The 27,610-nt window shown below is 37.2% G+C and overlaps 1 protein-coding gene across 6 annotated transcripts in view; it reads right to left on the reverse strand.

Annotated features, from left to right (window-relative positions):
* The window catches only part of CENPC (centromere protein C), a 105,859-nt gene that overhangs the window by 51,229 nt on the left and 27,020 nt on the right, over positions 1 to 27,610 (reverse strand). For 3 of the 6 annotated variants that reach the window (XM_069594224.1, XM_069594226.1, XM_069594228.1), the window contains 3 exons: positions 20,105 to 20,387; positions 18,644 to 18,859; positions 14,321 to 14,916 (listed from right to left, as the gene is read on the reverse strand). In XM_069594224.1, the coding sequence (XP_069450325.1) occupies positions 14,321 to 14,916; positions 18,644 to 18,859; positions 20,105 to 20,387 (1,095 nt within the window). Of the gene's footprint in view, positions 1 to 14,320; positions 14,929 to 18,643; positions 18,860 to 20,104; positions 20,388 to 27,610 lie in introns of all 6 variants that reach the window. The other 3 variants (XM_069594223.1, XM_069594225.1, XM_069594227.1) reach the window with 1 other exon arrangement.

Below are 27,610 nucleotides of genomic sequence, written 5' to 3' on the forward strand. Positions count from 1 at the left end.
TAAAATAACTGGGTGTATGCATGAGCTTAGTCGTGTCCAACTCTTTGCAACCCCATGGACTGTAGCCTGCCAGGCTTCTCTGTCCATGGGATTTCCCAGGTAAGAATAGTGGAGTGGTTTGTCATGCCCTCCTCCAGGGGATCTTCCTGGCCCAGGGATGGAACCCTTGTCTCCTGCAATGCCAGGCCGAGTCTTTACCATTGAGCCACCAGTAATAACTATATTAAAGAGGATTAAAAAAAAGATTAGCATAAACATTGAGCTTTTAATATTTTCTCTCTTTCCTCTATGCTAGCAATAGAGTACAGAAAATTCAGGCACAAAAACAATTCCACTTAAGCATTAAAAACTTTGACCTTTTCAAAACTTTTTGATGTAACAAAATATGGGCTCTAGGTTGAGACAGATCTTAAGACTAATACTTAACTTCTTTTGAGTGTTATCTCTTATTGGATAGGATTGTCAAGGATTAAGCTATATTTCACACATATAAAGTATAAATAAACCTGGTAAGTGTTTTCTAGTCCATTAACTATTCTGGAGAAAGTTCTTTCTGTAAGAAATACCTTTTCTCTCTATTATGGAAAAAGTGATACACTTCATCCATTTACAGTCAAAACTCTTCAAATACATGGGCATAAAGGGAACATATCTCAGCAAAATAAAGGCCATATATGACACATATGACAAAGCCACAGTAACATCATACTCAGCAGTGAAAAGCTGAAAACCAACTCTAAGACCAACTCTCACCACTTTTATTCAACAGTTTTAGAAGTCTTAGCCACAGCAATCAGGGAAGGAAAAGAAACAAAAGAAGTCCAAACTGGAAAAGAAGATATAAAACTGTCACTGTCTGCAGATGACAAGATACTATTAGGTTGGTGCAAAAGTAACTGCAGTTTTTGCATTGTTAAAATTTGCTATTTGATATTGGAATATAGTCTTAAATAAACATATTTATGTTATGTACTATTTTAATGCACATTTCTACGTTTTTTTGCTAATGACTTATTACTAGTTGCTGATTATAGTATTTAAATAGACTATGGAAATGATGTTAGACAAAAAGCAAATTCAAGCAATTTTCTTATTCAAGTTCAAAATGAGTTGCAAAGCAGCAGAGACTACTCGCAACATCCTCAACATATCTGGCCCAGGAACTGCTAAGGAACATACAGTGTGATGGTGCTTCAAGAAGTTTGGCAAAGGAGATGAGAGTCCTGAAGATGAGGAATGCAGTGGCCAGACATCAGAAGCTGACAATGACCAACTGAGAGCCATCATCAAAGCTGATTCTCTTACAAGTACATGAGAAGTTGCCAAAGAACTCAATGTCGACCACTCTATGATCATTTGACATTCGAAGCAAATTGAAAAAGTGCAAAAGCTCAATAAATGGGTGCCTCATAAGCTGACTGAAAATTTAAAAAAAAAAAAAAATCATGCTTTGAAGCATCGTCGTCTCCTATTCTACACAATAATGAACCTTCCTGATCAGATTGTGACATGTGATGAAAAGTAGATTTTCTACAACAACCAGCAACAAAGAGCTCAGTGGCTGGACCAAGAAGAAGCTCCAAAGCACTTCCCAAAGTGAAACTTGTACCAAAAAACAGATCATGGTACATATTTGGTAGTCTGCCGTCCGTCTGATCCACTACAGCTTTCTGAAGCCTGACAACATCGATACACCTGAGAAGTATACTCGACAAATCGATGAGATGCATGGAAAACTGCAATGCCTACTGCTGGCATTAGTTAACAGAAAGAGTCCAGTGCTTCTCTACAACAACACCTCACCTCATGTTGCACAAGTAACAATTTAAAAGTTGAATGAATTAGGCTACAAAGTTTTGCCTCATCTGCCATATTCACCTGATCTCTTGCCAACCAACTATCACTTCTTCAAGCACCTTGACAACTTTTTGCAGGGAAAAAGCTTCCCCAATCAGCAGGAGGCAGAAAATGCTTGCCAAGAGTTCATCAAATCCTGAAGCACTGACTTTTTTTTTCTTGAAACACAGAATTTTATTTGGAAACTGTTTAAAGTAGAAAAACCCCTGTCAAGAAAGACCAGGTGGAAAATGGTTTCCCAATAAAATGGAATTTTAGGACAACGAAAGTCTAAAAGGCCACGAAAGAGAAACAGCACTGCTGTTATTTGAAAAATGGCTAGTTACTTGCATTTTATGGCATTGTTATTCACTGAATCTGAGTTTTCCTTCACTACACAACAGTTTTATCATAAAATACCTGCTTGCTACACACATTTCAGGACAAGCTACCACCAGAAACAAATCAATACAAATACATCAGGGGCTAAATGATCTCAGCAGTGGGTGACACAAATTTGTAGAATTCTGCCAAATAAAGGAACTGAGTCAGCTGTGAGCAAAGTAAATGAGGGAGTTAAGGAATAAAATGTTTTAAATATTAATAAATAATTCAGATGTGGTACTATATTTTCTGCAAAATAAATTAACATTTGGTAACATGCTAACATTCTTATCTCCAAAGAGATTAGTGCACTGGCAAAGTATTCTGATAAAAGAAGAGGGCTGTGGACTGCAGATACCAAACACACTCAGTCTTACAGATCCCAAGAGAGCAGTGGCCTTCATTGATCACTCCCTTTGCCAGAGGTCCGGAAAGAACTTGCAGCATGATCAACTACCACTGAACTTTCACTCTAAGCAGCAAATTTTAAGTAGCCAAAGAGGAGTCCCCAGTGGGCAAGGAGAGCAGAGAAGAGAAACATGTTAAATGTAAACTTAAAAGAGAGTAAAACAGGACACAACCCTCATTCAAATCCCAGAGATGCAGGCAAGTCCCCAAAAGTAGATGTTAGGTTTAAAAACTGGACACATCTCATTTCCCCCCAACCCCCGTCCAAAAAAAAAAAAAAACACCAATACACAGAATTATCAGGGATAACTGGAAAAATCACCAGAGAAATCCTCAATGAAAATCATGCTCTTTGAACCAAACATCTCAGGTCTGAAACACATCCTATATTCATCCAGGCAACAAAGCCTCTTGCCAAAGCATGCACTACACAACAGTTTTATCATAAAATATACCATAATATATTCCTGTAGCCTAAAAATATCATGGATTTTTAAGCTACAGGAATAAAACATTACTCACTGACAAAAACGTATTGACTATAATGATTCATATTTTCATTAATAAAGATGTATTTCAGGCTTGTTGTAATGATTTAAAAGTTCAAAACAGTCCAAAACTGCAATTATGTTTGCACCAAACTAATACACATAGAATGCAGAAGGCAATGGCACCCCACTCCAGTACTCTTGTCTGGAAAATCCCACGGACGGAGGAGCCTGGTAGGCTCCAGTCCATGGGGTCGCTGGGAGTCGGGCACGACTGAGCAACTTCACTTTCACTTTTCACTTTCATGCATTGGAGAAGGAAATGGCAATCCACTCCAATGTTCTTGCCTGGAGAATCCCAGAGACGGGGGAGCCTCGTGGGCTGCCGTCTATGGGGTTGCAGAGTCGGACATGACTGAACCAACTTAGCAGCAGCAATACACATAGAACATCCTAAAGATGCTACTGGAAAATTATGAGAAGTCTTCAGTGAAAAACAAAATTTACAGGATACAAAATTAACACACAAATCTACTACATTTCTATACACTAACAACAAAAGACTAGAAAGAGAAGTTAAGGACAATCCCATTCACCACGGCATCAAATATAAAATACTTAAACCACTTAAGGAGGCAGAAAAGCTGTACTCCAAAACTATAAGATGCTGACAAAAGAAATCAAAGATGACATAAACAGATGGAAAGATATATCATGCTCTTGAAATGGAAAAATCAGATTTCTCACAATGACTACCCTACCCAAGCAATCTACAGATTCAATACAATCCCTATTAAATCACCATGGCATTTTTTTGCAGAACTATAACAAAAACACTTTAAATTTGCATGGAAACACAGAAGACTGTGACTAGGCAAAACAATCTTGAAAAAGAAAAACGGAGCTGGAAGAATCAGTTACCCTGACTTCAGACTATACTACAAAGCTACAGCAATCAAAACAGTATGGTACTGAAACAAAAACAGACATACAGACGAATGGATCAGGATAGAAATTCTAGAAATAAACCCATGCACCTATGGTCAATTAATGTACAACAAAGGAGACAAGAATATACAAAAAAAAAAAAAAAAAAGACACTCTCTTGAATAAGTGGTGCTGGGAAAACTGGATAGCCACATGTAAAAGAATGAAATTAGAACATTCTCTAACACTACACACAAAAATAAACTTAAAACAGATTACAGATCTAAATGTAAGACCAGATACTATAAAACTGCTAGAGGAAAATATAGGCAGCATCCGCTTTCACAAAAATTACAGCAGTATCTTTCTGGATTCACCTCCTAGGATAATGAAAATAAAAACAACAATAAACAAACATGACCTAATTAAACTTAAATGATTTTGCACAGTAAAAGGGAATACATATACAAAATGAAAAAGACAACTCACAGAAGGGAAGGAAATATTTGCAAATGAAGTGACTGATAAGAGATTCATTTCCAAAATATACATATAGCTCATACAGATCAACATAAGAAAAAAACAAAAATACCCAAAAGAAAAATGGGCATAAGATCTAAATAGACATTTCTCCAAGAGGACATACAGATGGCCAATAGGCACACGAGAAGATGTTCAATATTGCTAATTATTTGAGAAATGCAAATCGAAACTACAAGTATCACCTCATACTGGTCAGAAGGGCCATCATCAAAGGTCTACAAATAATAAATGATGGAGAGGAAGTAAAGGAAAAAGAACCCTCCTACACTGTTGCTGGGAATGTAAACTGGTGCACCCACTGTAGAGTACAATATGGTAGTTCCTTAAAAAACTAACAATAGGATAAGCCCTGCAACAAAGAGGGCAGGCAGTGAGATGAAACAACTGCACACAAACCCCACAATGCAGAGAATGGGCAGGGGGAGCCAGAACAAGTCCACACTAGCCCTGCAATGCAGCACGAGGACCCCGGAAGCCGAGAGAAGTGCACACACACCCTTCAATGCAGAGGGCAGACCGTGGAGCCAAGATAAGGGCACACAAGCCCCGTGAAGCAAAGGGCACACCAGGAGAGCCAAAACAGGTGCACACAAGCCCTGCAACACAGAGGGAGGGCCTTGGGAACCAAGACAAGTGCACATAAGCCCTGTGACACAGAGGTTGGGCTCAGGGGGCTGAGGGAAGCCCACACAAGTCTCTATGATGCAGAAGGCACAAGAAAAGATCCACGCAAGCCCCTACCTAGCAAGCTTTGGCCAGCAGTGCAGGGCAGGACAGGAGGATGATCCCAGGGATAAGCAGGAGTCTGGTGGCACTGAAGATATCCTGAGAGAGCCTGCAGAAATAGACACATCTAACACTTCCCTCATAGCTCAGTTGGTAAAGAATCTGCCAGCAGTGCAACAGACCTGGGTTCTATCCTTCTCCCTGGAGAAGGAAATGGCAACCCATTCCAGTATCCTTGCCTGGAAAATCCCATAAACAGAGGAGCCTGGTGGGCTGCAGTCCATGGAGTTGCAAAGAGTCAGGCATGACTGAGCAACTAACACACACACAACACTGCCAAAGCCAGAAGGACTGCCCAAAGGCATACTGAACCCACAGACACTCCAAAACCTACTAATCTACACTGCACTGCCCTTCAGAGATGAGATCTAGTTCCATAAACCAGAACACAGGCACAAGCTCCCCTAACCAGGAAAACATCACAGGACACTAACCCAATCCCATGCACAGGGGTAGACTCCACAACCAAAGAGAACTATGACCTTGAAAACCCTTTTTCTCCTTATAAATCACACTGTTTATTCTCCCTACATATTTCCATCTTCACATTAGCCTTCTGTGGTGCTATGGAACTTTGCTCTTTACTTTTCCAGTCCAAAAAAAAAAAAAAATCATTTTAAGATTTTTTTTTCTCTTTTTCACCCTCTTTTTTAATGAGTTTTTCCATTTTGTTTTTTATATATTCAACTGCTTTCCCTATAGTTCTTTACTGGTTATTATCTATTTCTAACTATACATATAAATCTTCTCCACATGTCTATTGATCTTTGCTTTTCTATTTTCTCTATCGCTCTTTTTTTTAACTTCTTTTCCACCCCCTCCTTTTCTCTTTTGCCTCCCTTCTCTTTTTTTGTCTTTTCTCCTTCTCCCTGTTTTCCTTCACTCTTTCTTTTCTCACCAAGTAGGTTAAATAGCTGAGCTCTCTTCGTTATATTCCCCAGTTGGCCCTCTACTCATATAGTTTTCCAGATTGAGCATTACCTAGTTCTACTTTTAATTGGTTGATATCACTTTTGACTTTCCTTGTTCACGAAGTCAATCTACTGTACTCTTTTCTTTAGAACACTTTGGTTATAACTGTATGTGTGGAAGTATGTGTATACGTCCCATTATCTCTGTAATTACCTGCTTGATCCACTTGATCTCCTCCAACTAGAACACAGGTACAGGTCACACCTAACAAGAAATCAACACAAAACCCCAACCAACATTTCCCTCCAAGGACAAAAAACAAAAGGAAGAAGTAATACAACCCTAAACCCTGGGAAAAGGAGACCTCAATGAAGCAAGCTAGAAAAACAAAATGACAAAAAGACAGAGAATGCAGCACAAATGAAACAGCAAGGTAGAAACGCATTAACACCAAATAAAGAAGAAATAAGCAATCTCCTTGAAAGAGAATTCAAAATAATGATAGCAAAGATGCTCTGAAGACTTGAAAATAGAATGGAGAAAATACAAGAAACATCTAACACAGTTAATACAATCACCCAAGACATAGAAGAAATCAAGAATAAGCGAACAGATGAATAACACAATTACTGAAATTAAAAATACCTTCCTCTAGAAGGAACCAACAGCAGAATAACTGGGGCAGAGGAACAGATAAGTGAGCTGGAGGATAGAATGGTGCAAATAACTGATGAAGTGCAGAATAAAGGGAAAGGCATGAAAAGAATTGAGGATATCATCAGAGACCTTCGGGACAATAGTAAATACACCAATTTTCGAGTTACAGGGGTCACAGAAGAAGAAGAAGAAAAAGAAGGCACTGAGAAAATTTTTTAAAAAATTATAGTATGCAGGTTAAGAAGTAACAGTTAAGTAGCAAAACTTAAGTTATAGTAAAGTTATATAAGTAGTAGTATAACTACAGAACAGTATAGTATGCAGTTAAGAAGTAAAATAAGACATGGCCCAATGGACTGGCTCCAATTTGGTAAAGAAGTACGTCAAAGCTGTATATTGTCACCCTGCTTAGCTTATTTAAACAGAAAGCAAAGATGAACTTAGGAGCCTCTTGATGAAAGTGAAAGAAGAGAGTGAAAAAGCTGACTTAAAACTCAACATTCAAAAAAATGAAGATCATGGCATCTGGTCCCATCACTTCATGGAAAATAGACAGGGAAACAATGGAAACAGTGACAGACTTTTCTTTTCTTGGGCTCCAAAATCACTGCAGGTGGTAACTGCAGCCACAAAATTAAAAGATGCTTGCTCCTTGGAAGAAAAGCTATGACCAACCTAAACAGCATATTAAAAAGCAGAGATATTACTTTGCTGACAAAGGTCCATCTAGTCAAAGCCATGGTTTTTCCAGTGGTCATGTATGGATGTGAGAAAATAAAGAAAGCTGAGCACAAAGAATTGATGCTTTTGAATTGTGGTGCTGGAGAAGACTCTTGAGAGTTCCTTGGACTGTGAGAAGATCCAACCAGTCCATCCTAAAGGAGATCAGTCCTGGGTGTTCGTTGGAAGGACTGATGCTGAAGCTGAAGCTCCACTACTTTTGCCACAGGATGTGAAGAAATGACTCACTAGAAAAGATCCTGATGCTGGGAAAGATTGAAGGCAGAGGAGAAGGGGACAACAGAGGATGAGATGGTTGGATGACATCACCAACTTGATGGTCGTGAGTTTGAGCAGGCTCCGGGAGTTGGTAATGGACAGGGAAGCCTGGCAAGCTGCAGCCCCAGGTCAAAAAGAGTCAGACACGACTGAGCAACTGAACTGAGAGCTGAAAACTTTTCCAGTATGGGAAAGGAAATAGTCAATCAGTCCAAGAAGTATAGAGAGTCCCTTACAGCAGAAACACAATGAGACATATTAATCAAGCTAACTGAGATTAAGTACAAAGAAAGAATATTAAAAGCACCAAGGGAAAAGTAACAGGTAACATACAAGAGAAAACCCATACAATTAACAGCGGATCTTTCAACAGAAACTCTACAGGTAATGGCAGTATATATTTAAAGTAATGAAAGAGAAAAATCTATAACCAAGATTACTATATCCCACAAAGATCTCATTCAAAATTGATAGAGAAATCAAAAGCTTCACAGACAAGCAGAAGTTAAGAGAATTCAGTACCACCAAACCAGCCTTGCAACAAATACTAAAGGGACTTGCATAGCCACTAAACACAAGAGAATGGAAAGACTTACAAAACAAACCCAAAACAATCAAGAAAATGCCAATCGGAACATATGTATCACTAATTACCTTAAATGTAAATGGATTAAATTTACCATCCCAAAGACACAGACTGACTGGACATAAAAAAAAAGATCCATATATATATATATGGATCATATATATATATGCTGCCTACAGGAGATCATTTCAGACCTAGAGAAACATACAGAATGAAAATAAAAGGATGGAGAAAGATATTCCATGCAAATAGAAACCAAAAGAAAGCCGGAGTGGCAATCCTTATCAGACAAAATAAGACTTTAAAGAATATTATCAGAGACAAAGAAGGACACTACATAATGATCAAGGGATCAATCCAAGAAGAAGATATAACAATTGTAAATATTTATGCACCCAACACAGGAACACCTCAATACATAAGGCAAACACTAACAGGCATAAAAGGAGAAATTGACAATAACACAATAGTAGGGGACTTTAAAAACCCACTTACACCAACAGACAGATCATCAAAACAGAGAATCGAGAAGGAAACACAAACCTTAAATGAAACATTAGACCAAATGGACCTCATTGATATCTTCAGGACTTTCCATCCTAATGCAGAATAATACACTTTTCAAGTGCACATGGAACATTCTCCAGGACAGATCACATATTGGGCCACAAATCAAGCCTCAGTAAATTTAAGAAAACTGAAATTGTACCAAGTATCTTCTCTGACCACAAAGGTATGAGACTAGATAACAACTACAGGAAAAACACTGCAAAAAACACAAACTCATGGAGATTAAATGAGACATTAATAAATAATGAAGAGGTTACTGAAAATAAGAAAGGGAATCAAAAGATTACTAGAAACAAATGACACTGAAAACATGACAACCCAAAACCTATGGGATTCAACAAAAGCAGTTCTAAGAGGGAAGTTTATAGCGATATAATCATACCTCAAAAAACAACAAAAGCACTGAATAGGCAACCTAACTGTACTTCTAAAGCAGCTGGAAAAAGAAAAACAAAAAACCCCCAAAAGTCAACATAAGGAAAGGGATCATAAAGATGTGAGCAGAAATAAATGAAAAAGAAATGAAGGAAACAATAGCAAAGATCAATAAAACTAAGAGCTGGTTCTTTGAGAAGATAAACAAAACTGACAAACCACTAGCTAGACTCACCAAGCAAAAAAGGGAGAAAAATCAAATCAACAAAATTAGAAATGAAAAAGGAGAGGTTACAACAGATAACACAGAAATACAAAGAATCATAAGAGAATATTATGAGTAACTATATGCTAATAAAATAGACAACCTAGAGGAAATGGACAGATTCTTAGGAAAGATCAATCTCCCAGGACTGAACCAGGAAGAAACAGAAATGATAAACAACAGTTACAAACACTGAAATCGAAACAGTGATCAAAAATCTCCCAAAAACCAGATGGCTTCACAGGGGAATTCTATCAAACATTTAGAGAATAGCTAATGCTTATTCTTCTCAAACTCTTAGAACATCTCCAAACACATTCAACAAGACCACAATCACCCTGATACCAAAACCAGGCAAAGACAACATGAAAAAAGAAAATTACAGGCCAATATAATTGATGAAGATAGACGCAAAAATCCTCAACAAAATTCAAGCAAACAGAATTCAACAACACATTAAAAAGCTCATATTCTATGACCAAGTTGGGTTTATTCCAGGGATGCAAGGATTCTTCATTATATGCAAATCAATCATTATACACCATATTAACAAACTGAAAGATAAAAACCATATGATCATCTCAATAGATGCAGAAAAAGCCTTCAACAAAACTCAGCATCCATTTATGATAAAAACGCTTCAAAAAATGGGCATAGAAGGAACCTACCTAAACGTAGTAAAGGCCACATAAGAAAAGCCCACAGCAAACATTATTCTCAATGGTGAAAAACTTAAGATTAGGAACATAACAAGGGTGTCCACTCCCACCACTATTATTCAGCATCGTTTTGGAAGTCATAACCATGGCAATCAGAGAAGAAAAAGAAACAAAAGGAGTACAGACTGGAAAAGAAGTAAAACTCTCACTGTTTAGAGATAACATGATACTATACATAGAAAACCCAAAAGAAACTGCTTAAAATCAGAAAATTACTAGAGCTAATCAGTGAATTCAGCAAAGTCATGGGATACAAGGTCAAAGCACAGAAATTACTTGCATTCTTATACATTAACAATGAAAAATCAGAAAGAGAAAGTAAGGAATCAATCCCATTTACCATTGCAACAAAAAGAATAAAATAGGAATAAACGTACGTAAAGAGGCAAAACCTATATACGGAAAATTATGACACTGATGAGTAAATCAAAGACATCCTAACAGATGAAGAGATATTCCATGCTCCTGCACAGGAAGAATCAATATTGTGAAAATGACTATACTACTAAATGCAATCTACAGATGCAATGCAATCCCCGTCAAATTACCAATGGCATTTTTCACAGAACTAGAACAAAAAAATTCACAATTCATATGAAAACACAAAAGACCCCAAAGAGCCAAAGCAGTCTTGAGAAAAAGAATGGAGCTGGAGGAGGCAACCTTCCTGACTTCAGATTACACAACAAAGCTATAGCCATCAAGACAGTATGGTACTTGCACAAAAACAGAAATATAGACCAATGGAACAAGATAGAGAAATCAGAGATTAACCCACACACCTATGGGTATCTTCTTTTTGACAAAGGAGACAAGAATATACTTTGGGGCAAAGATAGCCTCTTGAATAGTGGTGCTGGGACAACTGGACAGCTACATGCAAACGAATGAAAAATTAGAAAACTACCTGATGCCATACACAAAGACAAACTCAAAATGGCTTAAAGACCTAAATGTAAGACCAGAAACTGTAAAATTCTTAGAAGAAAACAGGTAAAACACTCGATAACATAAATTAAAGCAAGATCTTCTATGACCCATTGCCTAGTGCAGCGCAGTGCAAGTCGCTCAGTGTGTCCAACTCTTTGCAACCCCATGGCCTATACAGTCCATGGAATTCTCCAGACTAAAATACTGGAGTGCGTAGCCTTTCCCTTCTCCAGGGGAGCTTCCCAACCCAGGGCTCAAACCCAGGTCTCCCACACTGCAGGTGGATTCTTTACCAGCTGAGACACAAGGGAAGCTCCACCTCCTAGAGTAATGGAAATAAAAACAAAAATAAACAAGTAGGACCTAATTAAACTTTAAAGCTTTTACACAGCACAGGAAACTATAAGCAAAGTGAAAAGCAACCCTCAGAGTGGGAGAAAACAATAGCAAAGAGAAAAACTCACAAAGAATTAATTTCCAAAATATACAAGCAGCTCATACAATTCAATACCAGAAAAACAAACAACCCAATCAAAAAGTGGGAAAGGGACTTGAAGAGACATTTCTCCAAAGACGACATACAGATAGATGGCCAACAAGCACATGAAAAGATGTTCAACATCACTCGATTATTAGAGATATGCAAATCAAAACTACAATGAGATACCGCTTCAGACCAGTGGCCATCATCAAAAAGTCTACAAACAATAAATGCTGGAGAGGGTGTGGAGAAAAGGGAACACTCTTGCATTGCTGGTAGGAATGTAAACTGATACAGCCACTACAGAAGATGGTATGGAGATTCCTTAAAAAGCTAGGAATAAAACTACCATATGACCCAGCAATCCCACTCCTAGGCATACAACCTGAGGAAACAAAAACTGAAAAAGACACATGCAACCCAATGTTCACTGCAGCACCATTTACAGTAGCTAGAACATGGAAGCAACCTAGACGTCCATTGACAGACGAATGGATAAAGTTGTGGTACGTATACTCGGCCATAAAAGGAACACATTTGAGTCAGTTCTAATGAGGGAGACGAACCTAGAGCCCATTATACAGAGAGCAGTTAAGTCAGGAAGAGAAATATTAACATCGTATACTGACACACACATTTGGCATCTAAAAAGATGGCACTGATGAATTTATTTTCAGGGCAGCAATGGAGAAACAGACACAGAGAACAGACCTATGGACATGGGGGGACAGGAGAAGGGAGAAGGGGAGATGTATGGAAAGAGTAACATGGAAATTTAAAATACCCTATGTAAAATAGACAGCCAATGGGAATTTGCTGTATGACTCAGGGAATTCAAACAGGGGCTCTGTGACAGGCTGGGATGTGAAAGGTGGGATGCGGAGGGAGATAGGAGGGAGGTTCACAAGGGAGGGTACATGGGTGTACCTATGGCTGATTCCTGTTGATATGTGACAAAAAAACACAAAATTCTGTAAAATAACTTTCCTTCAATTAAAAAATTAAAAAAAAAAAAAACACAAAAAAACCTAACAATAGCATTACCATATGATCTGTAAACCCACTCCTGGGCATGGATCTAGAGAAAACCATAATTCAAAAAGATACATGCCCCTCAATGTTCATTGCCAGCACTACTTACTATAGCCAAGACGTGGAAGTAAACGAAATGTCCATCCACAGATGAACAGATAAAGAAGGTGTGGTAATTATATACATACATACATACAAACACAATACACACACACACACACACAATATGGAATAATACTCAGCCATAAAAAATAATGAAATTAGGTCATTTGCAGCAACATGGATGGATTTAGAGATTAGCATACTTAGTGATGTAAGCCAGAGAGAGAAAAACAAGCATCATATGATATCCCTTATTGTGGAACCTACAGAAAAAATAAAAAAGATACAAACAGGGGATGGAGGTAAATTAGGAATTAGGATTAACATATACACACTACTATAAATGAAACAGACAACCAATAAAGACCTTCTATACTGCACAAGGAACTATACGGAGTATTCTGTAATAACCTGTAAGAGAAAAGAACTTGAAGAAGAATGTGTGTGTGTGTGTGTGTGTGTGTGTGTCTATGTGTAACTCATTCAGTTTACCATACACCTAAAACACAACACTGTAAGTCAACTATACTTCAATTTTAAAAAGTGATACAAAAAAGCACAAGTTGATCTTTTCTTCATGATACTGTCACCATTATAAACCTCAATTACTATACAGAGAGATAACATAAAGAGAGTGGTTATATTTCAGGTTTCACTGGGACAATACGAGTTAATGCTTACTGTCATGACATCCTCTCCCATTTTTATGTGTCCCAGTTTGTATAATAAATGATATACTGTCCTAAAATAAAAAGTTTTTTGAGATTATTAGTTAGTTGATTATTCTCTTTGCTTCCAATATCATCCTGTGGATGTATGTATATTTATCTGTTAGTCTACAGACATTACCAGATGGATCTTTTTTAATAATGAAAATTATTTATTAGCAATCTTTGTAAGTTCAGAGCCTAATACAATCTCTGACATTCAATTTTTAGATAAATGAGTAAATAATTTAACAGAGGAGTTATTAATTTTTATCTGCAAGAACTAGCCCCACTAGCTGATTTCTTATCCAAATTTATATTTTAATAAGCCTCAAGAATATATGATGCCATCTTATTTGTGTCAACTACCTGGTTTACTAAGCATTTGCCTTTTACTTTGCCCTTTACATATGCTGTAATCTTAGACGTTACCCCAAAATCAAGTGACCTGAAGATGAAGTACAATGTAAAATAAAGAGACTCTAGAAAACAGCTTACAGGCTTTCAAGGCTTTGTATAGATTTAATGCCTACTTCCTAAAGCTAAATAGGAATATTATAAAGAGCAAAGTGGTAGATTAATATCCATAGTTACATTTAATATAAACACTTACCCACAGAAAGCAACTGATTCTTGGAAATGCTAACGCTTATCTCTTCATCCTCTTCCATATTTTTGTCTGAATTTCTTTGTAACTTGTCTTGGACAGTATGTGATATATTTATATTTTTATCTTTAGATTGCCTCACATTAACTTCTTCTTCAGGTACATTGGCCTCAGATTTTGTTCTCTGTTTTTGTTTTATAGTCCTTTTGTCTCCAGATGATTTTTTTGCATTCTCAGAATATATTTCATATTTTGTAGATTTACAGTTATTTTCTACATCATCTGACAAAGCACAACTCCCACCCGGTATTTTTGGTTCAGAGGGCTGAGATTTCTCTACTGGGTGAGCTTTGCCAGGATGCTTGTTACTTGTCAAAGCCACAGATGATACACTGTCATGTCTTTCTCTTGACTTCTTCCTCTGAAGGACAGTGCTCTCAGCAGGGGATGCTGTGTGCTGCTTCAGAGGCCCAGTCTTTCTTGGTATAGTAATCCAAGGTTGACTGACAAAACTTTTATCTGATTCATCAATTATAAATTCATCTTCCAATAACTTCGTATTATTTGCAGGAGATAAATGAGCTGGAACAGTTGCTATATGCCTAACAACAGAACTAAAACAGTGTTACAATAAACAATAGCTCAAGAAAATAAAGTTTATATCTTTGCTTTAAAGAGCAGTTGACATGTCTCTTCAATTTTTCCTTACACTTTAAAATCTTTCCCTCCTTTTACATTTCTATAATATCTGAGAATACTCATTTATAACATAGATGGGAGCACAGAAATTTAAAGCTGGAAGCATCTCTATAGACTTCATCAACTAATTTCTGGTTCCCCATTCATTAGAAATATTAAACAAATGAAATCCAGAGATGTATAAATACTGCCCAGATATACTCAAAAAACATGCCATTATTATAATGTTAAATTAAATTTTGTTTTTATAGATGTCTCATGGGCATGAATTTCTTACCATCCAAAACAAGATTATTTCTGAGACACCTTCTAGTTTAACAATTTAAGAAAACACTACTAAATTATAGACTAAATTATATAAAAATTCATTCCAAGTTTGAAAGTTCACACACATTGTCATACATGTTTACTCTGATGGAATAATTTTGCATTTCCTTCCTCTTTATGACAACAGCCTTGAGCAAACCATATCCTTCAATGCAAAAATAAATAGGGCAAACATCCAAATTCTGAAGGCAGTACATGTACTCCTTTTTCTGCCTTTTTCACTTGAGTAAGGATGCTTAACCATTTTCATACACAGTAGAGGAAAACGTAGGATGGAAAAACGATTATCATGTCTATATTTTTTCCCTTTATAAAAAGATTATGAGATGAAAATGCCTTCTATACTTCTCTAATCTCAAACACCTCATAAATCTTCCAATATAAAAAACATATACATATATATGCTAAGCAATATATCTTCTAATAGGCAGAGTCTTACAAGTTTATATAATCAGAAAAATCTAGACAATCTAATAAAAAACAAAGTATAAATAGGAGACTATATAATATATAAATAGAAGATTATGTTTAAACAAATATTATTTTTCAGCACTTAATTATCCAATCTGATAGAAATATGTTTAATTTGCTTTATTGTGTATTATCTGTAGGGCTTCCCAGGTGGTTCAGTGGTAAAGACTCTGTCTGCCAATGCAGGAGAGGGTATGATCCCCTGGAGAAGAAAATGGCAATCTACTCCAGCATTCTTGCCAGGGAAATTATGTGGACAAAGGAGTCTGGTGGGCTATAGGTTTTGGGGTCACAAAAGAGTGGACACAACTTAGGGACTAAAGAACAATAAATATTTCCTGTAATATCTATTAATTCCACACATTAAAGAAGTAATCCTAGGGACTTCTTGGAGGTCCAGTGGTTAGAACTCTGCACTCCCTCTGCAGGGGACACAGGTTCAATCCCTGGACAGAGAACTAGGATCCCACATGCCAGGCAGCCAGAAAAACAAAAAATAAAGCTATGTATTTAAAGATAAAAGTTTTCCCAAACCAGCTAATAAGAACTCTCTATATCCCTCCTTTATTCTATTTCAAGAGACTTTCATAACTTTAAGGTTATTCAAACCAAAGATATCCTTAGGAAATAACCTTCACACTTACTACACAGATCAAATGTTTACATCCTTCTGAAATTAATAAATTGAAACCTAATCCCCAATATGATGGTATTTTAGGGTGGAGTCTTTAGGTAGTGATTAGGTAATTAGGGTGTAATGGCTCATGAATGGAATTAGCACCTTTATAAGAGAAACCCCAGAAAACTCCCTCACTACCTTTCATCATTTGAGGTTATAGCAATAAGATAGCCATCATGAACCAGGAAGCAGGTCTCACCAGACACTGAAACTACTTGAGCCTTGATCTTGGACTTCTCAGCCTCCAGCATTGTGAAATAAATTTCTGTTGCTTATAAGCCATCCAGACTATGCTGGTCTATTTAGCAGCCCAAATTAAAAATAAAATTTTAATTAAATACTAAAATTCAGAATACAGAAAGATGACTTCTGGCTCAGTGGAAAAATGCCATTTGAGTTGGATCTTGAAGAATGGATATGATTTGGCCATGAGGACATGTAAGAAAGAATCAAAAGGAAAAGCATAAGCAAAACAAAGAAGCAAGAAAACATGAGGAATAGTGAACATTTACACCTGGTTATAGCAATTAAACTATACTCAGTAGTTTATCAAAAAACTGACACATTAAAAAATAATTACTCTTTTAGACACAGATATAATTAGCCCATAAATGTAACATATTTGTATCAGATAGCAGGGCAATATGCATACAGGGGTAAAAATGCCATATGTACCTATGTGTACACACACACACACACACACACACACACACACACACACACATACAGAAAGAGAAAGAGAAAGAGAGATGGGAGAGAAGGAGCAAGACTATGGAGGTGGAGGGAGGAAGGAGTCAACTATGGAACAGAGACTGAACCAAAGAGGAATTTCACTCATTCGATGTTTTTATAAAACCTTCCTAATAGATTTGCAAGCACTCTGACAGATCTCATAGAAAATACAAAAGAAACTAAACTCCCAGAAAGATGGGCTTATGTCTTCACCTACATAAGAAAGACATACATAAAATAGTTAAAGTGTAATACAAGGTAAGAAATTATTTTAAAAAAAACACTGGAGTGAAACTTTTAGAAGAAAATATAAATTGGCATATGTCAAGGGGAAACGGTGTGCCAAAGCCATGTGGGTGGGTTAGTCGCCTAGTCATGTCCGACTCTTTGCGACCCCAAGAACTGTAGCCCATCAGGCTCCTCTCTCCATGGGATTCTCCAGGCAAGAATACTGGAGTGGATTGCCAGTCCCTTCTCCAGAGGATCTTCCTGACCCAGGGATTGAACCCAGGTCTCCTGCGTTGCAGGCAGATTCTTTACCATCTGAGCTACAGGGAAGATCTAGGACAACTGCAAATACATATGACAGAAACAGTTCACTAGTGAGAGTGAAAGCCTTAAATATCAGCTATAAAGTGAAAGTGATAGTCACTCAATCATGTCCGACTCCCTGCAAGCCCACGGACCATAGCTCATCAGGCTCTTCTGTCCGTGGAATTCTCCAGGGAACAATACTGGAGTGGGCTGCCATTCCCTTCTCCAGGGGATCTTTCAGACTCAGCAATTGAACTCGAGTTCCTATACTGCAAGCAAATTCTTTACTGTCTGAGTCACCAGGGAAACCCCAAATACCAGTTGATAACTCTGAAACTTATTCTGTAGACCACTGACAACTCTGAAATTTATTCTATAGACCAGTGGTTCTCAACCCTAGCTGTTAATTCCAGTTAACTCTATGTGCAGCCAGTTAAAAATCACTGAATGGACACTGTGGAACTACTGAAGGTTTTTAAGTAGGCAAGAACAGATTAAAACTTATTTTAGGACTACCATTTTACTAACACAATCAAAAGAAGCAGAAAAAAATATTTAAGACACCTAACAATGACACCTAGGCACCTTGACAATTTTACTTCTAAATATCGCCTTTAGTTTTTGATATCATACATACTAGAAAGTGTTGATGAACAGAAGTAATAAAAGCTGAAGAAACTTATTTTCTTTCACATTTAATTTAGAAACCATTAAATGATGGCTTTGTGGTCAGTTTACTGGTAAGAAATACACTCTATGGGTTAAACATAATTTCAATTAAAAATTATGTTAATTAAGATTAACTTTTGGTTAAATGTCATTAAGAATCCTTAGGTACTATTCAAAGAATCTAAAAGGAAAACGTGGACCATTTCTTAATAACTTACCTGGATTCACTTTTTCTTTTTACAGTTTCTAAAAACAACGTTGAAAAACTCTTTCTAGCTTGCGGTTGGTTTTCATATTCTGAATCTTGTATTCTTTTTTGAGATGTTCTTGACTGTTTCCTGTCTTGTAGTCCTTCTGATACTTTATCCTCTATTTCTGATACTTCATTCGTTATTTCTACTTTCTTTAAAACATCTTTATCTTCAAAGCTTAACCTAAAAGGTTAGAAGGACAACAAGCTGAATATTTCCATCATTTGCTGAGTTATAAGTTTTCTTGAACTTCCCTACAGTGGTAATACCACCACTTACAAAATTTTTCAATGGGCCTTTATTTAAACTTTATAAATGCTGATGTGTTTCTCTCACACAAATTACACAAGATGAATTGTTCAGAAAAATTAAATTTTGTATTTGCTGATAGAAAAAAAAGAGAGAAAGGATGGTTAAATCATACATCAAGGCAAATTGTAGCTTAAAATACTAGTTCTCAAACATTTCATATGAATCTGAATCCTCTGGGGAATCTTATTAAAATGTAGATTTTGATTCAATAGGTCTAGCATAGAGTTTGAGATTATGAATTTCTAACAGGCTTCCAGATCATACCATTTCTCTTGATCCTGAGCTGCAGATCACACTTTGGACTGTAAAATCTTAAGAGGGTACTTAACTCCTCAGCTCCAAGAATCAACACAAAAGACCCTATACAGATATTATACTTATGGCAGAGGTTTTCCAATAGCAAAGGACCTTGAACAATCAATTGTGCTTCTTAAAGACCAACGGGAAAGAAAGCCCCAGGAAATGGATGGGGGTTTACCACAACTATCTTCAACAATACTTATTGTTTGCTACCCCTCAAAGTGACCTGATATATACTTACCCTGGTAATTAAAAATAACATATGGAAAATACAAATTATTTCTCTTAGGAAGCTATAGAAAATTTATTATGAGGAAAAAAAATATCCTGTGATAAACCATAATGAAAAAGAATATTAAAAAGAATGTGTATATATACATACATATATGCATAACAATTTGCTATACAGCAGCAATTAATATTTTTAATTCAACTATATGACACTCAAAAAATGTTTTTTAAAAAGTATCTGAATATAACAAAATATAAACATGTCAGATTTGAATATATGAGTGCCTACTGTGTTATTTTCTATGTCATTAGTATTTTTTTTAGATCTTAAAGAAAAAAGAAAAAAAGTATGCTTTTCCATAGACCACAGAAAAATTTACCCCCAGACTTTTCAGAAGTACACTTTAAGGCCTTCCATAATAAATATAAATTGAATATATACCCAACACATGTCTACTTTTCTCATAACATGTAAATATTCAATACTTACTGTAAAATACATAAAACACTAAATTACCCATTTTTAACATAAAAAATGAAATTGTTACAGAAAGATTAATATTTCATAAATAAATAAAACTTCACCTTTTTCTGGTTTTATGAGAAATCTCTGTACTTGAAGACAGCATATTTACTGAATTTTTGGAAGTGTGGGTCTCTCTCTTTTGGGCAACAGATGGACTACCCTTTTGCAATGAAGATGCTTTAATGTCCAGGTCAGAAGGTGAGCCAACAGATAAGTAACAATCCTCATCAGCTTCACTGTGATTATCTTTTAGTTTTTTACTTGACATTTTTCTCAAGTCAGATGTATTTTTAGAATGAACATCAGTTGCCAAAATTTTCTGATGAACCTCATGGTCCTGAACTGGAAAAAAAATTATATGAAGATATTAAAAACTCTTTAAATAATATTAGAACAAAATGTGCTTTCTGAAGTTCAGCAACAATTTAATTAGAAAGTTTTCAGGAGACTCACAAATCTTCAAGTTTATAATCAAAGATCTAGGAATAAAATATGCAAGTATTTTAAAAATTCTAAGTTATGAAATTAATAAACTGAAAGATGTATTTGGTCCATGCTCCACAGTTCTGAAATGAGTAAAACCTTCAAACATAGAAAATTCACAGTTCTATTGATACATTAAATTTATTCAAGATTTGAATACAGTCAAACTCATAGAAGGAGAGATTAGAAAAGTAGATGGCAGGGACTGGGAGGAGGGAGAAATTCAGAGATGTTGATTAACAGATGCAAAGTTTCAGTTGTATAAGATAAATTAGATATCTAGTGTACAACATTGTGTCTATAGGTAACAATACTCTACTGTACACTTAAAAATCTGTTGAGAGAGATCTCACTTAAAACATTTTTACCACAACAAAATAAAAAATGTTTTAAAGATTTGAATAAATCTAATCATAGCTAAGGGCTTCCCAGGTGACTCAGTGGTAATGAATCTGCCTGACCAGCAAGAGACCTGGGTTTGATCCCTCGGTTGGGAAGATGCCCTGGAGAAGGAAATGGCAGCCCACTCCAGTATTCTTGCCTAGGAAACCCCATGGATAGAGGAGCCTGGCAAATGGGAGTTGGAAGAGTCAGACACTACTTAGTGACTAAACATTACCACACATAGCTAAAATAAGTATTAGGTAATCCTAGAGAAATTATGAGATTCAATCTTCAGGTTAAAAGTTGAGTAACTTAGGGCAACTAAATGAGCACACTTTTGCACATATGTATACATATGGACATACGGAACAGATATATATATAATATACATGTCTATATAGAGAATATTAATATGTATGTGTGTATATATATATATGTATTTAAAGAGATGACACTTAGGACTTCAAAATCTAAGAATGTATAAATTTAAAAAAAAATTAAAAAACCAATTTAAGAATGTACTTAACCAGTGGGAGATATTATCTCATCACAGCTTTGATTTGCTATAAAAATAATAAAAATAATATCTCATAATGAGTGACGTTAAACATCCTTTCATGTGTTTATGAGCCATCTACATGTCTTTTTGGAGAAATGTTTGTTTAGGTCTTTTTCCCACTTTTTGATTGGATTGTTTGTTTTTCTGATATTGACTTATATGAGCTACTTGTGTATTTTGGAAATTAATCCTTTGTCAGTTGTTTCCTTTCTATTATTTTCTCCCATTCTGAGGTTGTCTTTTCACCTTGTTTAGAGTTTCCTTTGCTGTGCAAAGCATTTAAGTTTAATTAGTTCCCACTTGTTTTTGTTTTTATTTCCTTTACTCTAGGAAGTGGATCATAGAGGATCTTGTTTTATGTCATCAAGTGTTCAGCCTATGTTTTCCTCTAAGTTTTATATAGTTTTCTGTCTTACATTTAGGTCCTTAATCCATTTTGAGTTTATCTTTGTGTATGGCATCAATTATGTCCAACTCTTTTGCAACCCCATGGTCTATATACAGTCCATGGAATTCTCCAGTCCACAATACTGTAGTGGGAAGCCTTTCCCTTCTCCAGGGGATCTTCCCAACCTAGGGATCAAACCCAGGTCTCCTGCATTGCAGGCACATTCTTTACAAGCTGAGACAAAAGGGAAGCCCACATGGTACTACGAAGTGTTGTAACTTCATTCTTTTACACGTAGCTGTCCAGTTTTCCCAGCACCACTTATTCAAGAGGCTACCTTTGCCCCACTGTATAGTCTTGACTTCTCTGTCAAAAAGAAGGTACCCACAGATGTGTGGGTTTATTTGTGGGCTTTCTATCTTGTTCCATTGGTCTATATTTTCTGTTTTTGTGCCAGTACCATACTGTCTGCATAGGTCTTCATAGAAACGTACAACTTCAGCTTCTTCAGCGTTACTGGTTGGGGCACAGACTTGGATTACTATGATACTGAATGGTTTGCCTTGGAAACGAACAGAGATAATTCTGTCATTTTTGAGATTGCATCCAAGTACTACATTTCAGACTCTTTTGTTGACCATGATGGCTACTCCATTTCTTCTGAGGGATTCCTGCCCACAGTAGTAGATATAATGGTTATCTGAGTTAAATTCACCCATTCCAGTCTAGTTTGCTGATTCCTAGAATCTTGACGATCACTCTTGCCATCTCTTGTATGATCACTTCCAATTTGCCTTGATTCATGGACCTCACATTCCAGGTTCCTATGCACAGAAATCCAAGTCTATGCCCCAACTAGTAACACTGAAGAAGCTGAACGGTTCTATGAAGACCTTCAAGACAATTCAGAACTAACACTCAAAAAGATGTCCTTTTCATTATAGGGGACTGGAATGCCAAAGTAGGAAGTCAAGAAACACCAGGAGTAACAGGCAAAGTTGGCCTTGGAATACAGAATGAAGCAGGACAAAGACTAATAGAGTTTTGCCAAGAAAATGCACTGGTAATAGCAAACACCCTCTTCCAACAACACAAGAGAAGACTCCACACATGGACACCACCAGATGGTCAACACCAAAATCAGACGGATTATATTCTTTGCAGCCAAAGATGGAGAAGCTCTATACAGTCAACAAAAACAAGACCAGGAGCTGACTGTGGCTGAGATCATGAACTCCTTATTACCAAAGACAGACTGAAATTGAAGAAAGTAGGGAAAACAACTAGACCATTCAGGTATAACCTAAATCAAATCCCTTATGATTATACAGTGGAAGTGACAAATGGATTCAAGGGCCTAGATCTGATAGATAGAGTGCCTGATGAACTATGGAAGGAGGTTCATGACACTGTACAGAAGACAGGGATCAAGAGCATCCCCATGGAAAAGAAATGCAAAAAAGTAAAATGGCTGTCTGGGGAGCCCTTACAAATAGCTATGAAAAGAAGAGATGAAAAACAAAGGAGAAAAGGAAAGATATAAGCATCGGAATGCAGAGTTCCAAAGAATAGCAAGAAGAGATAAGAAAGCCTTCTTCAGCGATCAATGCAAAGAAATAGAGGGAAACAACAGAATGGGAAAGACTAGAGATCTCTTCAAGAAAATTAGAGACACCAAGGGAACATTTCATGCAAAGATGGGCTCGATAAAGGACAGAAATGGTATGGACCTAACAGAAGCAGAAGATATTAAGAAGAGGTGGCAAGAATACACAGAAGAACTGTACAAAAAAGAGCTTCACGACCCAGATAATCACAATGGTATGATCACTCACCTAGAGCCAGACATCCTGGAATGTGAAGTTAAGTGGGCCTTAGAAAGCATCACTACGAACAAAGCTAGTGGAGGTGATGGAATTCCAGTTGAGCTATTTCAAATCCTGAAAGATGATGCTGTGAAAGTGCTGCACTCAATAAGCCAGCAAATTTGGAAAACTCAGCAGTGACCATGGAACTGGAAAAGGTACTTTCATTCCAATCCCAAAGAAAGGCAATGCCAAAGAATGCTGAAACTACCGCACAATTGCACTCATCTCACATGCTAGTAAAGTAATGCTCAAAATTCTCCAAGCCAGGCTTCAGCAATACGTGAACTATGAACTTCCTGATGTTCAAGCTGGTTTTAGAAAAGACACAGGAACCAGAGATCAAATTGCCAACATCCGCTGGACCATTGAAAAAGCAAGAGAGTTCCAGAAAAACATCTATTTCAGCTTTACTGACTATGCCAAAGCCTTTGACTATGTGGATCACAATAAACTGTGGAAAATTCTGAAAGAGATGGGAATACCAGACCACCTGACCTGCCTCTTGAGAAATCTGTATGCAGGTCAGGAAGCAACAGTAAAAACTGGACATGGAACAACAGACTGGTTCCAAATAGGAAAAGGAGTACGTCAAAGCTGTATATTGTCATCCTGCTTATTTAACTTATTGCAAAGTACATCATGAGAAACGCTGGACTGGAAGAAACACAAGCTGGAATGAAGATTGCCAGGAAAAATATATAACCTCAGATATGCAGATGACACCACCCTTATGGCAGAAAGTGAAGAGGAACTAAAAAGCCTCTTGATGAAAGTGAAAGAGGAGAGTGAAAAAGTTGGCTTAAAGCTCAACATTCAGAAAACGAGGATCATGGATGGCATCCAGTCCCATCACTTCATGGAAAATAGATGGGGAAACAGTGTCAGACTTAATTTTTTTGGCATCCAAAATCACTGCAGATGGTGATTGCAGCCATGAAATTAAAAGATGCTTACTCCTTGGAAGAAAAGTTATGACCAACCTAGATAGCATATTCAAAAGCAGAGACATTACTTTGCTGACTAAGGTCCGTCTAGTCAAGGCTATGGTTTCTCCTGTGGTCATGTATGGATGTGAGAGTCAGAATGTGAAGAAGGCTGAGCGCCGAAGAATTGACGCTTTTGAAGTGTGGTGTTGGAGAAGACTCTTGAGAGTCCCTTGGACTGCCAGGAGATCCAACCAGTCCATTCTAAAGGAGATCAGTCCTGGGTGTTCTTTGGAAGGCATGATGCTAAAGCTGAAACTCCAGTACTTTGGCCACCTCATGTGAAGAGTTGACTCATTGGAAAAGACTCTGATGCTGGGAGGGATTGGGGGCAGGAGGAGAAAGGGACGACAGAGGATGAGATGGCTGGATGGCATCACGGACTCGGACATTTAAGTCTGAGCGAACTCCGAGAGTTGGTGATGGACAGGGAGGCCTGGTGTGCTGCGATTCATGGGGTCGCGAAGAGTCGGACGCGACTGAGCGACTGAACTGAACCATACTATCTTGATCACTGTAGCTTTGTAGTATAATCTGAAGTCAGAAAATTTGCCTCCTTCAGCTCCATTCTTCTTTCTGAAGACTGTACTGGCTATTCAGGGTCTTTTGTGTCTCGATATGAATTGTTAAATTTTTTGTTCTAGTTCTGTGAAAAATGCCATTGGTAATTTGATAGGTATCACATTCAATCTGTAGATTGCATTTGGTAGTATAGTCACTTTCACAATATTGATTCTTCCTACCGAGGAACATGGAATATCTCTGTTTATGTCATCTGATTTCTTCATCCGTGTCTTAAAATTTTCTGTATACAGTTCTTTTGTCCCCTTAGGTAGGTTTATTCCTAGATATTTTATTCTTTTTGTTGCAATGGTGAAAGTGATTTATTCCTTAATTTCTGAGATTTTTCATTATTAGTATATAGGAATGCAAGTGATTTCTGTGTACTGATTTTGTATCCCACAATTTTGCTAAGTTCAGTGATTAGCTCTAGTAACTTTCTAACAGTATCTTTAGAGTTTTCTGTGTATAGATTCATACCGTCTGGAAACAGTAGGAGCTTTACTTCTTTTCCAATTTGAACTATTTTATTTCTTTTACTTCTCTGAATGCCATAGCTATGTCTTCCAAAACTATGTTGAAAAACAGTGGTGAGAGTGGACACCCTTGTCTTGCTCCTGATCACAGAAGGAATGCTTTCAGTTTCTCACCATTGAGAATAATGTTTGCTGTGGGCTTATCATATATGGCCTTTACTATGTTGAGGTATTCAGATGAAGAGTTCCAAACAATAGCAAGGAGAGACAGATAAGAAAGGCTTCCTCAGCAATCAATGCAAAGAAATACAGGAAAACAACAGAATGGGAAAGACTAGAGATCTCTTCAACAAAATTAGAGACACCAAGGGGACATTTCATGCAAAGATGGGCTCGATAAAGGACAGAAATAGTACGGATCTAAACAGAAACAGAAGATATTAAGAAGAGGTGGCAAGAATACATGGAAGAACTGTACAAAAAAGATCTTCACGACCCAGATAATCATGATGATGTGATCACTCATTTAGAGCCAGACATCTTGGAATGTGCAGTCAAGTGGGCCTTAGAAAGCATCACTATGAACAAAGCTAGTGGAGGTGATGGAATTCCAGTTGAGCTATTTCAAATCCTGGAAGATGATGCTGTGAAAGTGCTGCACTCAATAAGCCAGCAAATTTGGAACACTCAGCAGTTGCCACAGGACTGGAAAAGGTCAGTTTTCATTCCAATCCTAAAGAAAGGCAATGCCAAAGAATGCTCAAGCTACCACACAATTGCACTCATCTCACATGCTAGTAAAGTAATGCTCAAAATTCTCCAAGCCAGGCTTCAGTAATATGTGAACCGTGAACTTCCAGATGTTCAAGCTGGTTTTAGAAAAGGCAGAGGAACTAGAGATCAAATTGCCAACATCTGCTGAATCATCAAAAAAGCAAGAGTTCCAGAAAAACATCTATTTCTGCTTTACTGACTATGCCAAAGCCTTTGACTGTGTGGATCACAATAAACTGTGGAAAATTCTGAAAGAGATGGGAATACCAGACCACCTGACCTGCCTCTTGAGAAACCTATATGCAGGTCAGGAAGCAATAGTTAGAACTGGACATGGAAAAACAGACTGGTTCCAAATAGGAAAAGGAGTACGTCAAGGCTGTATGTCACCCTGCTTATTCAACTTCTATGCAAAGTACATCATGAGAAACGCTGGGTTAGAAAAAGCACAAGCTGGAATCAAGAATGCTGGGAGAAATATTAGTAACCTCCGATATGCAGATGACACCACCCACATGGTAGAAAGTGAAGAGGAACTAAAAAGCCTCTTGATTAAAGTGAAAAAAGAGAGTGAAAAAGTTGACTTAAAACTCAACATTCAGAAAACTAAGAACACAGCATCTGGTCCCATCACTTCATGGGAAATAGATGGGGAAACAGTGGAAACAGTGTCAGACTTTATTCTGGGGGGCTCCAAAATCACTGCAGATGGTGATTTCAGCCATGAAATTAAAGGACGCTTACTCCTTGGAAGTAAAGTTATGACCAACCTAGATAGCATATTGAAAAGCAGAGATATTAGTTTGCCAACAAAGGTCCGTCTAGTCAAAGCTATGGTTTCTCCAGTGGTCATGTATGGATGTGAGAGTTGGACTATAAAGAAAGCTGAGCACTGAAGAATTGATGCTTTTGAAGTGTGGTGTTGGAGAAGACACTTGAGAGTCCCTTGGACTGCAAGGAGATCCAACCAGCCTCCTTGCAATAGTTTGGCCACCTCATGACTCACTGGAAAAGACCCTGATGCTGGGCGGGCTTGGAGGCAGGAGGAGAAGGGAACGACAGAGGATGAGATGGCTGGATGGCACCACC

The sequence above is a fragment of the Ovis canadensis genome, chromosome 6, assembly GCF_042477335.2.
Source record: "Ovis canadensis isolate MfBH-ARS-UI-01 breed Bighorn chromosome 6, ARS-UI_OviCan_v2, whole genome shotgun sequence".
Classification (NCBI taxonomy): domain Eukaryota; kingdom Metazoa; phylum Chordata; class Mammalia; order Artiodactyla; family Bovidae; genus Ovis; species Ovis canadensis.